The sequence below is a fragment of the Drosophila busckii genome, chromosome 2R (assembly GCF_011750605.1).
Source record: "Drosophila busckii strain San Diego stock center, stock number 13000-0081.31 chromosome 2R, ASM1175060v1, whole genome shotgun sequence".
In the NCBI taxonomy this organism is placed as follows: Eukaryota; Metazoa; Arthropoda; class Insecta; order Diptera; family Drosophilidae; genus Drosophila; species Drosophila busckii.
This window is the reverse complement of record NC_046605.1, coordinates 4,654,832-4,667,502: the sequence shown is the minus strand read 5'-3', so window position 1 is coordinate 4,667,502 and position 12,671 is coordinate 4,654,832. Positions and strand designations below refer to the sequence as shown.

The 12,671-nt window shown below is 41.1% G+C and overlaps 8 protein-coding genes across 8 annotated transcripts; 2 read left to right on the top strand and 6 right to left on the bottom strand.

Annotated features, from left to right (window-relative positions):
- Positions 1-8: 8 nt before the first annotated feature.
- Positions 9-1,956, bottom strand: LOC108595981 (zinc finger protein 354A). The gene is made up of 3 exons (XM_017981267.2): positions 1,648-1,956; positions 1,125-1,583; positions 9-1,069 (listed from the first exon to the last, which is right to left on the bottom strand). Exons 1-3 carry the CDS (start codon positions 1,939-1,941, stop codon positions 20-22), a joined length of 1,803 nt encoding a protein of 600 aa, XP_017836756.2. The 5' UTR covers positions 1,942-1,956; the 3' UTR covers positions 9-19.
- Positions 1,957-2,312: 356 nt separating this feature from the next.
- Positions 2,313-3,455, bottom strand: LOC108595991 (tubulin-folding cofactor B). The gene is made up of 4 exons (XM_017981278.2): positions 3,199-3,455; positions 2,764-3,135; positions 2,581-2,702; positions 2,313-2,518 (listed from the first exon to the last, which is right to left on the bottom strand). The coding sequence occupies exons 1-4, from the start codon at positions 3,328-3,330 to the stop codon at positions 2,401-2,403; spliced, it is 744 nt and encodes a 247-aa protein (XP_017836767.1). The 5' UTR covers positions 3,331-3,455; the 3' UTR covers positions 2,313-2,400.
- A 201-nt stretch (positions 3,456-3,656) lies between these two features.
- On the top strand, positions 3,657-6,183 carry LOC108595979 (exostosin-2). The gene is made up of 3 exons (XM_017981266.2): positions 3,657-5,319; positions 5,375-5,534; positions 5,590-6,183. The coding sequence occupies exons 1-3, from the start codon at positions 3,834-3,836 to the stop codon at positions 6,089-6,091; spliced, it is 2,148 nt and encodes a 715-aa protein (XP_017836755.2). The 5' UTR covers positions 3,657-3,833; the 3' UTR covers positions 6,092-6,183.
- Positions 6,184-6,285: 102 nt separating this feature from the next.
- On the bottom strand, positions 6,286-8,916 carry LOC108595978 (cysteine--tRNA ligase, cytoplasmic). Its single transcript, XM_017981265.2, has 5 exons — positions 8,679-8,916; positions 8,123-8,612; positions 7,379-8,065; positions 7,174-7,318; positions 6,286-7,113 (listed from the first exon to the last, which is right to left on the bottom strand). Exons 1-5 carry the CDS (start codon positions 8,855-8,857, stop codon positions 6,398-6,400), a joined length of 2,217 nt encoding a protein of 738 aa, XP_017836754.1. The 5' UTR covers positions 8,858-8,916; the 3' UTR covers positions 6,286-6,397.
- Positions 8,917-9,019: 103 nt separating this feature from the next.
- Positions 9,020-10,080, bottom strand: LOC108595988 (alpha N-terminal protein methyltransferase 1). Its single transcript, XM_017981276.2, has 2 exons — positions 9,994-10,080; positions 9,020-9,921 (listed from the first exon to the last, which is right to left on the bottom strand). The coding sequence occupies exons 1-2, from the start codon at positions 9,995-9,997 to the stop codon at positions 9,101-9,103; spliced, it is 825 nt and encodes a 274-aa protein (XP_017836765.2). The 5' UTR covers positions 9,998-10,080; the 3' UTR covers positions 9,020-9,100.
- Positions 10,081-10,118: 38 nt separating this feature from the next.
- On the top strand, positions 10,119-11,121 carry LOC108595993 (protein crossbronx). Its single transcript, XM_017981280.2, has 3 exons — positions 10,119-10,268; positions 10,325-10,389; positions 10,445-11,121. Exons 1-3 carry the CDS (start codon positions 10,183-10,185, stop codon positions 11,026-11,028), a joined length of 735 nt encoding a protein of 244 aa, XP_017836769.1. The 5' UTR covers positions 10,119-10,182; the 3' UTR covers positions 11,029-11,121.
- LOC108595994 (UPF0598 protein CG30010) lies at positions 11,053-11,879 on the bottom strand. Its single transcript, XM_017981281.2, has 2 exons — positions 11,651-11,879; positions 11,053-11,578 (listed from the first exon to the last, which is right to left on the bottom strand). Exons 1-2 carry the CDS (start codon positions 11,786-11,788, stop codon positions 11,120-11,122), a joined length of 597 nt encoding a protein of 198 aa, XP_017836770.1. The 5' UTR covers positions 11,789-11,879; the 3' UTR covers positions 11,053-11,119.
- Positions 11,878-12,632, bottom strand: LOC108595996 (DNA-binding protein SMUBP-2). The gene is made up of 2 exons (XM_017981283.2): positions 12,495-12,632; positions 11,878-12,439 (listed from the first exon to the last, which is right to left on the bottom strand). Exons 1-2 carry the CDS (start codon positions 12,499-12,501, stop codon positions 11,925-11,927), a joined length of 522 nt encoding a protein of 173 aa, XP_017836772.1. The 5' UTR covers positions 12,502-12,632; the 3' UTR covers positions 11,878-11,924.
- Positions 12,633-12,671: the final 39 nt, after the last annotated feature.

Sequence of the window (12,671 nt, the reverse complement as noted above, 5' to 3'; positions counted from 1 at the left end):
GAATTTCACTTGACATTTACTATTGTTTATTTAATGTTGAAATGTTTTCGGTGTGTCTCGGTGGGAATGTTTGTGAATAGTGTGGCGTCTCCATGTCCATTGCATCGGCAACATTTAAATTATTGCGTATAATCTTATGGGTGCGCTTCATATGAACTCCGAGACTGACGCGTTCCGCAAATCTGGTGTCACATAGTGAACACTGCAATTTCTTCTCCTTGTGTATGTGCCGATGTTTGACAAGAGCATTGGCACTTGTAAATGCTTTTTGGCAAATTTCGCAGACCTTATCTCGTATATTTAAGTGAGCCTTGATATGATCTTTCAGATCCCGTTTCGTTAAGAAGTCCTTTGTGCATGGCTCCATTGTGCACTTAAATGCGCGAATTTTTGTATGCACAGCAGTTACATGATTAGTCATTTGTATTTTCTGTTTAAACGATTTGCCACAAAATTCGCAGACAAAAGGCTTAGCTATGTGCTTTTCATCATGGGTACGCATGTGCGCAACCAGCTGGCTCGAAAATGAAAAGTTGCGATCACAAACATTACAATTAAAAGTCTTGCCCAAGTGCACACGCTGGTTGTGTTGCTGCAAGTGGCAGCGACGATCAAAATGGTTCTCGCAAAGATTGCACTTGAACCAACCGCCTTTGCCTAATTTATGCTCCCGATATTGATGAGCCTGCAGCACATGATCGGTGCTGAAACTCTTTTGGCATACAGAACAAGGTAATTGCTGACGGAATGTTTTTGCTCTCAAAAATCTTTTGCAGGCATCAATGTATGCTTTCTCAGCGTCCACTAAGCCCACTGCGTGTGTCTCATTGAGTGCCTTGATTTTTCTAGAATACCATATCCTTAAATATAGTACTGTGTCATATACGTCATAGTGGGTTATGTTGCCCAGCGGAAACTTGTTGGTCAACATCTCTGTCATTTCAATATAGGCTGACATGCGTTCATTGAGGCATGCATAATTAATGTTTGTTGAATCGTACAGATGTGGAAACTTGGAATATAGTTCTATGAAGAAGGTTGTCATTTCATTTGCTTCAGTAAATACCAACTGCAATCAAAAAATTATAAATATTTGCTGGCATTTTATTAGCAGCATTATTTACCTTAATTTTGCTGTCCCCGCTATCCTCATCACTTTCGGTTTGGGCAGTGTCACAGCGTTCGCCTAGGAAACTATATCTTTCGTGATAATATAATGGAAGTTTGGATAATTTGGTTGTATGCTTCTGACGCGTAATGGCCCCATATTGGGTATGCAAACTGGAAATACATTGCTTAACTTTGTAAAGGCTGATGTGTATATTCAAAGTCCTTTTCATCTGTTCATGCAACTCCCTATAGGCAGTCGCACGTTTCTCTTTTTGGTGGTAACTAGAGCAATTTGGATCCCAGAGGCACGGGTACGCGTTGTACATCTCAATAAACTGCGTAATGCGCGGACTCCTCCTATAAAATGTAGGATTGAACTTTCTCGTTGGTGCAAAAGCATTTTGAACGCCGTCATCGTCAACATTTACTTGACTACTGCCATCCGCGTCGCCTGAGTCGCCTTGCGATGAGACCTTTACGAAATTCAGTGATAATGTTTGTTAAAGATTAAAAGAAACTCTTAGCTTTAGAACTAACCTCATCCTCGTCTGAATATTCACTGTATTCATCGTCGTCATTGGAAGAATAGGTTGGAAGTTCAACAAATTCTGATTCAGCTAAACAGATCTTATTGTCATCTTCAGTTTTAATTTCAATGTTGTCAGTTTCCACCTTCTGATTGGCAAATTTGTGCGCACTGCTGACATGCAAAACAAACTCTTGCCATTTTTCCAGATTCACTTTTACGTCGCATTCACTTGTGCAGTACGTACAGGTAAGAATAAACTCTTCAAAGTTGCTGGATGCCAGAACATTGCCACAAATAACCATGTTGCACACATTAAATACCGCCTTCGTTGCCTTTTGTAAAAATTAAAATAATAAACAACTTTTTCGGGTCTTCTTGCGGGCTGAAAAAAGTATTCATTAGCGATGGCATCGATGCCAAGCAGCTGATTGAGCGTGTTGGTAAGTGTGAAAATAAATTCAAGTTACAGCGGGCTCATCATTTTAGATACAAAAGTTATAAAAATGGGAAATCGGACATGTCTCCGTTATGCCTATAATTCAACTTAGTTTCAGTTCTTAACATATTTCTCAAACATCTGTGGCAATATCTTGTGCTAAAAATTAGTATTTTTATTTATTTCATATAAGCATCACAATTAGTGTTTGAAATGAGATTTTTTTAGAACTGGCATAATAAATATAATCTCTAGGATTAGTTGGGATATAGAAGCAAAATTAGATTATTTTTGTTAATAGTTTATTTGCTTGTTTTCATTATAATTAAAGCTCATCGTCCAGGTCCACTTCCTCTGGTGGAAAGTCGCCGACCTCCACGGACAATGGTGAAACGAAGCCGCCATAATTTGGTTGGCATTCGAAGTACGCTTTGCCAGCAACACTAAATTTGTGTAAGTATTTAATTATTAATTGTATAAATATTTAAATCATAATGTGTCGTACCTTCCGTTATTTTTGCCCAATGGCTCGTCATACTCTACACCAATAAATACACCAGTTTTTCCATCAAGGGGTCCGTTATATTTTATAGTGCCACGACGAGTTGGATTTCCGGGTACAGTTACCTATAGAGAGTGGGAGTATTTTAATATTTGGGTCTTTAAAAACTATGACTCTTTAGCTTACCTGACACCGGCTGTCCACAACACAGAGTGACGCACGCTTTTGTATTTCTTCAGCCTGTTGCCGGCGTTTCTCTTCCATTTGCTGCATTTCCTCTTCATTGTACTTGCCTAGCTTGTTCTGTTTTAAAAAGTTTCGCACCGAGTCGGTCCTTTTTTCATATTGATCGTTTGAAAGCTCAAACTTTTCAATTGACTCATTGTCAAATGCGAAGCTGGAGAAAATATCTACAACATGCAGTCTTAAGCCGTCGCAATCAGCGTAATAGCCAAGCTTAGCATCATTGTTGTCTAACAAATGTAGTAAAGCATCTCCTTTGAATAACTCCACTTTCATGGTTCCGGCATTTCCACCAGTCAATATTTCCAATTTACTCTGTAAAAATAACAACATATGTTCAAAAAGTTGGCAAAAATACAGTCAATATGGATTTGTTACCTTTAGCTGAGCAATGGTCATATCTTTGGCAAATTTCATCTCAAAAGCGACGACATCATTATGGGAATTGGACACACTTGCTGTAATATAACTGGATACATTTCCTGTGTCCAAATGGAGTACTCCTGACATCGTTGCTCGGCTTCTAGAGTAGCTTGTAATTAAATGCTGATAAGTAGAATATGATTGTGTGTTCTTCTTGTTTACACAAGTCAATATCAAAATATTTATTGTTAAATGAAAAGCTGAGTTGATAACAAATAATATTTGCAATTAAGCTTAATAAACTTGCTTCTTTCAATGTTTAAGACGCTATCGAAAATTGATAGACATATTCACTTATCGAATGCAAGCATGTTTTGTTGTTATTATTGGATTATAGAGTGCGACCACACTGCACTTGGTATTTGTTCAAATATCAACACAGATGTGAAAAAATGTTTTTTAACATTTCATAGAGTAAATTATCAAAATCGCATAACTTCAGCTGCAAATATTGCAAACAATGTGCATATAATGGATATTTACTGAGCACATTAAGTGTAAAACAAGTTGTGTATAAATACTAGTCCGTAGAAAAATGTATGTATACATTTTAAGTGCAATGTGAAGAAGAGTCGGTTCGGTGATACAAAATGACTAAATACATAAGTTTGATTAGCGGTGATTCGCGCAATTCAAAGGAGCACATCCTGAATGGCCTGACTTATATGCTATTGGCAATAGTTGCAATCTGTGCAATTTTATTGTTGTGTGATGTGTCCAGCCGTCGCGATGGTTTCTTCTATGCAAAAAAAGATGCTGTGGCACTTGATTTGTCGCTCTCCCACACACAGGAGGTGCTGCTGCATCTGCAGCCAGATGGCGAGTACCGTGAACGCAACGTAAACTGCACATTTTGGGACTGTCTTAACATTTATAAATGCGAACATGACACGCTTAAGGTATATATTTATCCACTGCAAGAGTTTGTGGATGAGAAGACCGACAAAGTGGCTAGCACGCTGTCTAGTGAATACTTTCAAATACTAGAAGCAGTGCTGCATAGTCGCTACTATACCTCCAACCCAAATGAGGCGTGCTTGTTTTTGCCCAGCTTGGATTTATTGAATCAGGATGTATTTGATAAGCAGCTGGCAGCTGCTGCTTTGGCATCGCTAGACTTTTGGGATCGTGGTGAAAATCATCTTATCTTCAACATGCTACCAGGCAGCGCACCCAATTATAACAGCGTGCTCGACGTCAGTATTGACAATGCCTTGGTGCTGGGCGGCGGCTTTGACAGCTGGAGCTATCGTGCAGGATTTGACATATCCATACCTGTGTGGAGTCCCATGCTGCAGCAAAGTGGTTCCAACTCAGCCAATCAAATGGGTGCTCATCGCAAGTATCTGCTTGTTGTTGCTCAGCTGAATTTGCTACCCCAGCATTTGCGCTCCTTGCGTGAGGTAGCTATTAACCATGCTGACAAGATGATAATACTTGGAGTCTGTGAGGACTCACAGTTAAATGTGCGTTGCACTAAAGGACATCATCAGCGACGCGTGGAATATCCTCGCGCGCTAACACGCGGCAAGTTTTGTTTTGTGGGACGCAGTCTGCGCATTGGTCAGCCTGATCTGCTAGAGATTATGTCGCAAAGCTGCATACCAGTGGTGGCCATAGATAACTATGAGCTGCCCTTTAAGGATGTCATTGACTGGTCGCTGGCCGCAGTGCGTATTAGAGAAACCGAACTGCATGCTGTGCTACGCAAGCTGGAATCCATTTCGAATGTCAAAGTAGTGGAGATGCAAAAACAAGTGCAGTGGCTGTATAACAACTACTTTAAGGATTTGAAGAGCATTACCATTACAGCGTTGGAAATACTAGAAAGTCGCATCTTTCCGCTACGTGCGCGTAGCAGTCGTCAATGGAATACAATGGGCAAAAATAGTCATGCAACCTACAATCCATTATTTTTATCTTCACTGGCGCCCAAGTCGCAAGGATTCACAGCTGTTATCCTCACATACGATCGTGTGGAAAGCCTGTTTCTCTTGATACAGAAGCTAGCTGTGGTGCCATCGCTGCAAAGCATTTTAGTTGTATGGAATAATCAAAAGAAAATGCCTCCGCACTGTGAGTATTTTATGTGATTTATGTATATTTATTTTAATAACTTTCTCTTTTGCAGTATCCACTTTCCCAAGCATTGCCAAGCCCCTAAAGATTATACAAACACGCGAGAATAAGCTCTCTAACAGATTTTATCCATATCCGGAAATTGAAACTGAAGCGATATTAACTATAGACGATGATATTATTATGCTAACCACCGATGAGCTGGATTTCGGGTAAAGATTTAGCTAGCTTTATTAAATTATTTAATATTATGTTTTTCAATTTTAGTTACGAAGTGTGGCGGGAATTTCCAGATCATATTGTTGGTTTTCCTAGTCGCATACACGTTTGGGATAATGCTACGATGCGTTGGCATTACGAGTCCGAGTGGACAAATCAAATATCCATGGTGTTGACTGGCGCTGCGTTTCATCACAAATACTGGAGTCATATGTATACCTACGCCATGCCTGGCAAAATCAAGCATTGGGTGGACGAGCATATGAACTGTGAGGACATTGCCATGAATTTTCTGGTGGCGAATATAACGAATAATCCGCCCATTAAAGTGACGCCGCGTAAGAAATTCAAATGCCCCGAGTGTACCAACACTGAAATGCTCTCAGCCGATCTAAATCATATGCGCGAGCGCTCTGCATGCATAGACCGATTTGCAAAGATCTATGGCCGCATGCCCCTGCGCACGGTGGAATTTAGAGCGGATCCAGTGTTGTTTAGAGATAATTTCCCAGAGAAGTTAAAACGATATAATGATATTGGCAGCTTGTAAGCAAAAATCGGCAACGAGAATTACCAAAGACTTAGTCAAAAATGCGCTCAAAAGTGACGCAACTAGTAGAAGTATAGCATTACTTAAAGGACGCTTGTCTACACAGCAGCTAAAGTTTTGTGTAGATTGAAGTTTAAATACAGACATACCATAGCAATAAAATTAAATATATTAGTTAATCCAAGCCGGCTGAGTGCAATTTAAGAATTTGGTTTATTAAATTAGCGGAGTTGAAAACAGGCTTGTATCAAAAATAATGTAAAATAAACTTTAACTGCATTTAAATTAAGGTATGCATTGCATTGTTTAACTCTGAGAAGCCAAATACTCTTCGTAGCGTTGCTGTTGTTGTGACTGGAGTTTTTGCAGCTTCTTTAGTTGACCTTTGCTAATCTCTTTTCCCTCCTTATCATGTGTAGGTAGACCATCTTCGCCAAATGCGGAATACTTGTCAGTTTCGCTGCGGAACATATCCTTAGGGTTAATGCGACGAGCCGCCTCCTTAGCAGCTGCAGCCAGTGCCAACGCTTGCTTCTTACGTTCCTTTTCTGCCGCTCGCTCAGCTTCAGCAGCCTGCTTGGCCTCACGTTCACGCAGCAGTGCATCCCGATCCACCAGCTTGACAGCGTACTTGCCACCATCCTTGTCCTCCAGGCGTACACCCAAGTTGGGCAGCACATCGTCACGCAGCTCATCGCAGAGCTTCAATATCGCAACAGCATTTAGCGTCTTTGCCTGTTCACGCACGAGATTTCTAAACTCAGCCACTGACTGTACATAGGGCATGACCAAGGCTTCATGATCACTAGCTCCAGCATCAGCGGATGTACCGCTCAATGGGAAACCTATACCACCACGTGGTCCAGCTATAGCGCCAAATATATGCAACAGATCTGTTATATAGCTTGCAATATTGCGCAGCAGCAAATTGTTCAATCTGCTCTTGTTGTCTCGAATGTAGATGTTGGTAGTGGACACCAGTTCACGTATCGCATCCAGAGCGCTGCGTGTGTCAACATTATCTAAATAAGGAAACAGCGTAAGTTTACTTGAGCTTGATTAATTTAAGTTATTTAGCTTACCACACAAGGCTGCATGCACTTGCGCTTGTGAGGCGCCAAATTTAGACTGTAATGCCGCCTCCACGGCTGTCCACTGATTAAACTGTTCCATGGCCTTGCCAGAGACCACATGACGCGTTAGATCCTTTACATTCAAGAAAAATTCCTGCAAGAACAGCAAGTTATAAACAATTGCCAAAGAAACTATTAGAAAGTATATTCTTACATTTAAAAACTTTTCATACTGCGTTGCCATTTCCATCGTATTATCGGAGTAATCCAGCGTGTCTTTCCAGGAGTGTAGCAGAAATGCCAGACGCAGTTGTGTTGCTGAGTGCTTCTTTAGCGCCTCTTGTATGGTTATGAAATTCTTAAGCGATTTGGACATTTTGCATCCAGCAATGGTTAGATGACCTGTATGCAAAAAGTATTTAACCCATTCAGCTCCATCAAATGCCGCCTCGGATTGCGCCAGCTCATTGTCATGATGGGGGAATTTCAAATCTACGCCGCCGGTGTGTATGTCAAACATTGAGCCAAAAATATCGGAGGCCATGGCTGAGCATTCAATGTGCCAGCCTGGTCGACCACGACCCCAAGGACTATCCCACCAAGGCTCACCAGCCTTGCTTGCCTTCCACAGCGCAAAGTCATTGGCCGAGCGCTTCTCCGAGAGTTTGTCCTCAGTCACAGACAAATCACCTTCACCCTCTTGCAGCTGTGTGGTGTCGCCATAGGCTTCTGGCACCAGCTTGGCATAATGGTGATTATCGCGCTTATCAAAGCCATTTACATCAAAGTAAACCGAACCGTTTGCTTCGTAGGCCAATTTATTGTCAATGATGCGTTGTATAAATGCAACAATCTGTGGCACATACTCAGAGACGCGCGTCAAAACATCTGGTGGCAAGATCTAACAAAATTAAATAGAATTAAGGCGAACTTTTCTTCCAGTGCTGTTGTAACTTACATTTAACGACTTCATGTCATTGTGAAATTGATCCTCCCAGTAGCGTGGCAGAGACTCAAACACAGCATTGTCGTTGACATTTGCGCCCTGCTTGTCATCCAACCACTCGGCTATGGGATCCTTAGCTTCTTCCAAATAATGACGACGACTCTCTGCAATCAACTGCACATCGTTTTTGCTGACAGCCTTGGTTAGTGCCTCGACGGCATCGTTCATGCGCTGTAAGGTCTTGTCAAACATGACTTTCTTATCGGGATCGGTATTCTTGTCACATTTGGCTTGAAGTTGCGTCAGTACGAGCTTCTGATCGCTTAACAGCTGTTCCAATGGGAGCTGATCTGCCGCGTGTGCATATTGCTCAAACAGATGGTATTGACGTGCGCGCTTTATTATTTTGTCATCAATGTCTGTGATGTTCATGACGTAGTGCACGTTGTAGTTGAAATAATTGGCCAATATGCGTCGCAGTATATCGAAAGAAATGTAAGATCTATGAAACACCAAAAGATGCTCAGATAAGATAATAAACACACGCTGGTGATGTGGCGTCTCTTACCTAGCATGCCCCATGTGGGAGGCATCGTAGACCGTAGGACCGCAGCTATACCAAGTAACATTGTTGCCGTCCAGCGGCACAAATGGCTCCTTCTGTCTCGTCAGACTGTTGTACAGTTTCAGTTGAGGACGCTCTGCTGACTTTGGAGCTTGCCACGCCGGTTGTACGCGTTTTGCCATGATGATTTAATCTAAATGCACCGCACTTGTGAATTCCAAGTGATAAAAGCTGCAAGTCTATCGGATTTCGATAGGCAGCTACCTAAATGTACTTAGGTATTTAATAGTTACAAGTACTAGTACGTTGATCCGCAAATATTTATGAATTTAAATTTTGTTAGTATTTTGTCAGCAGCGTAAATAGTTCAATTTATTTTTACATTAGATATGGGGGTAAACATAAGGCAACAAGTACTATTATATTTAAGCGCCAGTCTTTGTATTTGATTTACAGGCAATCATGTAAACAGGAAACAGTCCTTTCGGAAAATTTTGTTGTCGCACCTTTCTCACTATGCGAAATCCAGCCTCCTTGAGTATTCTCTCATAAATTTCAAGCGGACGCGTAACTGACGAATCCTCCTCATCTTTCACAGCGGCTTTTGTTTGGCTAACGTTTTCTTTGATGCAAAAATAAGCATCTGGCTCCAGAGCAAAACGCATGCGACGAAAAAATGCTAATAGATCAGGATCTGTGAGGTGACCAAGGACCCACTGACTCCATATTAAGTCATACTTGTGCTCCGCAACGAATTCTTGCAGGCCAACATTATAAACTTGACCAAAGTTGTTGCAACGCGCTTCATCTCCTGCACACAGCTCGCGGGCCTTTTCAGCAAACGTTGGATCCTGTTCTACCAGATCGACCTTTGTAAATAGCGGCATTAGCAAATTACGAGAAACTCTACCGATACCGGCACCGCAGTCTAGAGCCCATCTTTTGCCGGGCACTTTTATTTCACGTATAAAATTCTTGGATCCTTGTACATCTATAGCACTGATATAGCCAAGGCCACCAAGCATCCCATTCACAGTTGCAGGTACTTCAGACCAATACTTTTGAGCCTTGCTGTAGAACTCAGGTACAGTTTTCTCGTTTCCGTTGGGCGCATCCTTGCCCACCCCTTCATCAATGTTATGCACAGCTGTTTCGAATGTTGATGCCGATGCCGCTACTAGGTTTGATGTTTGCGCCTCGTCTTGTATGAATTCGACATCATCCACCTTTGGTCCTTGGTCCGTATCTGATTTATAAGACGTCATTTTGTAGTTTTAGTAAAATATGTGTCCGAAATTTAATAATTTCTGCTACTTACGCATACTGAGACTTTTTATTTATTTAGAGTCCAGCGTGCCAGGGAGCCACAGCACAACTACTTGTAACTGAGTCACGGTTAGTTGTGAGTGTGATTCGTTACGTTAAAGTAACAGGTGACTTAAAGTCACTCATCTGTGCAATTGTTTACTATCTGAAACAAAAACAATAAATTTAATAAAACACAAAAATGACGCTTGATCTGGAAGCGCAAAATAAAGATGAAAAGCTGCTCCTTGCAACCATACAACAGGAGTACAAGATTCTTGCTGAGTAGTAAGCACAAATAAAAAGACAGCGCATCAACAGATTTTAATATTGTCTCCTTTCAGCAAAATGATTGAATCAGAGAAGCTATCCGGAGTGTATGTTATTCCCAGCTATGAAAACTCTTTGCGTTAGTATTCGCATTTTTTGTTACTATATGTAACTAAAACATTTATTGCTTACAGAATGGTTTGGAGTTTTCTTTGGACGCCAGGGCTTCTATGAAAAGGCCGTATTTCGTTTCTCAATACTATTGCCTGATCGCTTTCCCGATGACAAGTCACTTCCCGCCATTATCTTCCAGCACAACGTAGTGCATCCTCTCGTTTGTCCATACACATTTAGTCTTGACATTAGCAACGCCTTCCAGGAGTGGCGCTGCGGCGAAGATCATCTGTGGCAAGTGCTTAAGTATATGCAGGCATTGTTCGCAGATCCATTAGAAAGCATACGGAATGTGCCTCCGAATAAGGTGCCTAACGCCGACGTGGCACAGCTGCTGAAAAGTAATCGGGAAGCGTTTGTAGCGCGCGTCCAAAAGAGTATAACTGACATAATGACGCATATCTATGACAAGCCGCCCACAGATGATCCGCACTTTATAGTATTCGAAAAATTCCAAGCAGATGTTCATGGCCCGGTTATGGAGCACATACGTAAGAACAAGAGTCCAAGCGCTTCAACTGAAGGCAATGGCGGTGGCGCAGCTACTGGACTCTCATGGGTTAAAGTGCAGGAGGGCGAGTTTAAGCCTTTGAGCATTGAGTAAATTTAATAAGCTATATACTATGTACAAACCCTATATACAAAGAATTGTTATGACTTCTATTAAATATTTAACTCGTGATTGTGAGCATCAGTTATTTGACACTGACCCAATCATTTTCCAGCTGTATATGTTCGCCGTGCCAATGAATATGCGTTGGCGCATTGTCGTCTTTTGTAAATTCAAAGTGCTGGCTCAGTTCTATGGCCAATTTGGAGCGCACCAGACCAATACCGCCCACTTTGTCCCAAGCTGGATGATATACACGACCGCTCTGTGGATGCATATAAAGTTTTTGTGGCAAGAAGGGTACGGTCATATCGGGACCTCCATGAGCATAGCCTAAGGAATTGCTATCATGTAGTTGAGTAAACACAATGGGTGTATCGTCACAGCGCACAAAGTTGTGCTCGCGACCACAAGGCGAGATGTAGGCAAACATTGGATAACGATTGGTTTCATTTCGACGCACGCGACTAAAAAAGAACTTAAGAAATTTCTTCTCCTTAAAGCAGGATGTAAAGTTTTTCATCTTGGCGTCATCCAAAAACAGCTGCATGAAAGATATATAGTATGTAAATGCAATCATGTAAGATTTGTAGCAAAGCTTCTTGAGTGTACACACCATTCCCTCGTGGTCAATGTAATAAAAGTATTCGCGTACTTTGTTGGGCGCTTGTCCTTGTGTATAGTGCACATTGCGCTTTAAAATCAATTGCACAGTTAAATTATGAATTTTAAACAAATTTTTGATAGCAGCCATTTGCGTCTGATTCGAATTGCAATCAGCTGATTTTTGTTATTGTCTGTGAGTTTGTACACATACGTATGTATGTGTGTTCATTTTTATACACCGTTTAATAAAACAAATTTGAAATTTATGATGACTATAATAACAATTATTTTTTCTTTTTTCCACTGCTGCCAGTTGGCGCCTTTTGCGTGCGTCCCACTTGCATATTTTTAAGTTTTTCATTTAACTTCTTTTTTGCATTTTTCAGATCCTCCTCATGTCGCACAGTCTTTAATGGCTTTGGATGTAAGAAATTCTTACGCTCCTCTCGTTTTTTCTCCATCCCACATCCATGCACTTCGGGCAGGCCATGTTTAAAACAGAAACGCTTCTTACAGAGTTCACAGTCCTGGCCCATTAGACTCGTTTTAGTTTTACACTTGGGATAATCACAGAGATTATCTACTGTTTTGACGGCAGTAAGTACTTCGTTTAACTTGAGATCTACCATTTGGCTTGGTATGCGTTCCAGCAGCTCTAAAGTATTGTTGGTGCCATAATTGGGAGCTTTGCCTGGCTTGGGTGGCGGAAAAAGTGGGTCCTCATTGACATCTGCGCTGGCTGCGGAAGATGTTGAGGGCTTTGCATCATCACATTGCTTTTTATTTGCCACAGATTTGTCTGAATAAAGTTTAATTTAATGAAATTGTTCCATTCTTATATTAAAGACAATTACCAGCCATTCCAAAAGTTTATAACAAAAGCCTCTGCATGTAAACAATATTTTTAATGACAAAGATTCTCGGTGCAGTACTTTTAAGTAAATATCGATAACGATAAGCTGGTGTTAGATTTATCGGTAGTTTGAAAATAGAAAAACTTGATGTAATGCTAAAGAATAAAATGCATTAAA

Coding starts and splice junctions, on each gene's coding strand:
- LOC108595981 (XM_017981267.2), bottom strand. CDS start 1,941: ATGGTTATTTGTGGCAATGTTCTGGCATCCAGCAACTTTGAAGAGTTT. Junction 1,584..1,647: donor AATATTCAGACGAGGATGAG/GTTAGTTCTAAA, acceptor AATTTCGTAAAG/GTCTCATCGCAAGGCGACTC. Junction 1,070..1,124: donor GCGGGGACAGCAAAATTAAG/GTAAATAATGCT, acceptor TTTTGATTGCAG/TTGGTATTTACTGAAGCAAA.
- LOC108595991 (XM_017981278.2), bottom strand. CDS start 3,330: ATGTCAGGAGTACTCCATTTGGACACAGGAAATGTATCCAGTTATATT. Junction 3,136..3,198: donor TGACCATTGCTCAGCTAAAG/GTAACAAATCCA, acceptor TTATTTTTACAG/AGTAAATTGGAAATATTGAC. Junction 2,519..2,580: donor TTGGGCAAAAATAACGGAAG/GTACGACACATT, acceptor ACACAAATTTAG/TGTTGCTGGCAAAGCGTACT.
- LOC108595979 (XM_017981266.2), top strand. CDS start 3,834: ATGACTAAATACATAAGTTTGATTAGCGGTGATTCGCGCAATTCAAAG. Junction 5,320..5,374: donor AAAGAAAATGCCTCCGCACT/GTGAGTATTTTA, acceptor TCTCTTTTGCAG/TATCCACTTTCCCAAGCATT. Junction 5,535..5,589: donor ACCGATGAGCTGGATTTCGG/GTAAAGATTTAG, acceptor TTTCAATTTTAG/TTACGAAGTGTGGCGGGAAT.
- LOC108595978 (XM_017981265.2), bottom strand. CDS start 8,857: ATGGCAAAACGCGTACAACCGGCGTGGCAAGCTCCAAAGTCAGCAGAG. Junction 8,066..8,122: donor ATGACATGAAGTCGTTAAAT/GTAAGTTACAAC, acceptor TAATTTTGTTAG/ATCTTGCCACCAGATGTTTT. Junction 7,319..7,378: donor AGTATGAAAAGTTTTTAAAT/GTAAGAATATAC, acceptor CTGTTCTTGCAG/GAATTTTTCTTGAATGTAAA.
- LOC108595993 (XM_017981280.2), top strand. CDS start 10,183: ATGACGCTTGATCTGGAAGCGCAAAATAAAGATGAAAAGCTGCTCCTT. Junction 10,269..10,324: donor TACAAGATTCTTGCTGAGTA/GTAAGCACAAAT, acceptor GTCTCCTTTCAG/CAAAATGATTGAATCAGAGA. Junction 10,390..10,444: donor CAGCTATGAAAACTCTTTGC/GTTAGTATTCGC, acceptor TATTGCTTACAG/AATGGTTTGGAGTTTTCTTT.
- LOC108595994 (XM_017981281.2), bottom strand. CDS start 11,788: ATGGCTGCTATCAAAAATTTGTTTAAAATTCATAATTTAACTGTGCAA. Junction 11,579..11,650: donor ACATTGACCACGAGGGAATG/GTGTGTACACTC, acceptor TCTTTCATGCAG/CTGTTTTTGGATGACGCCAA.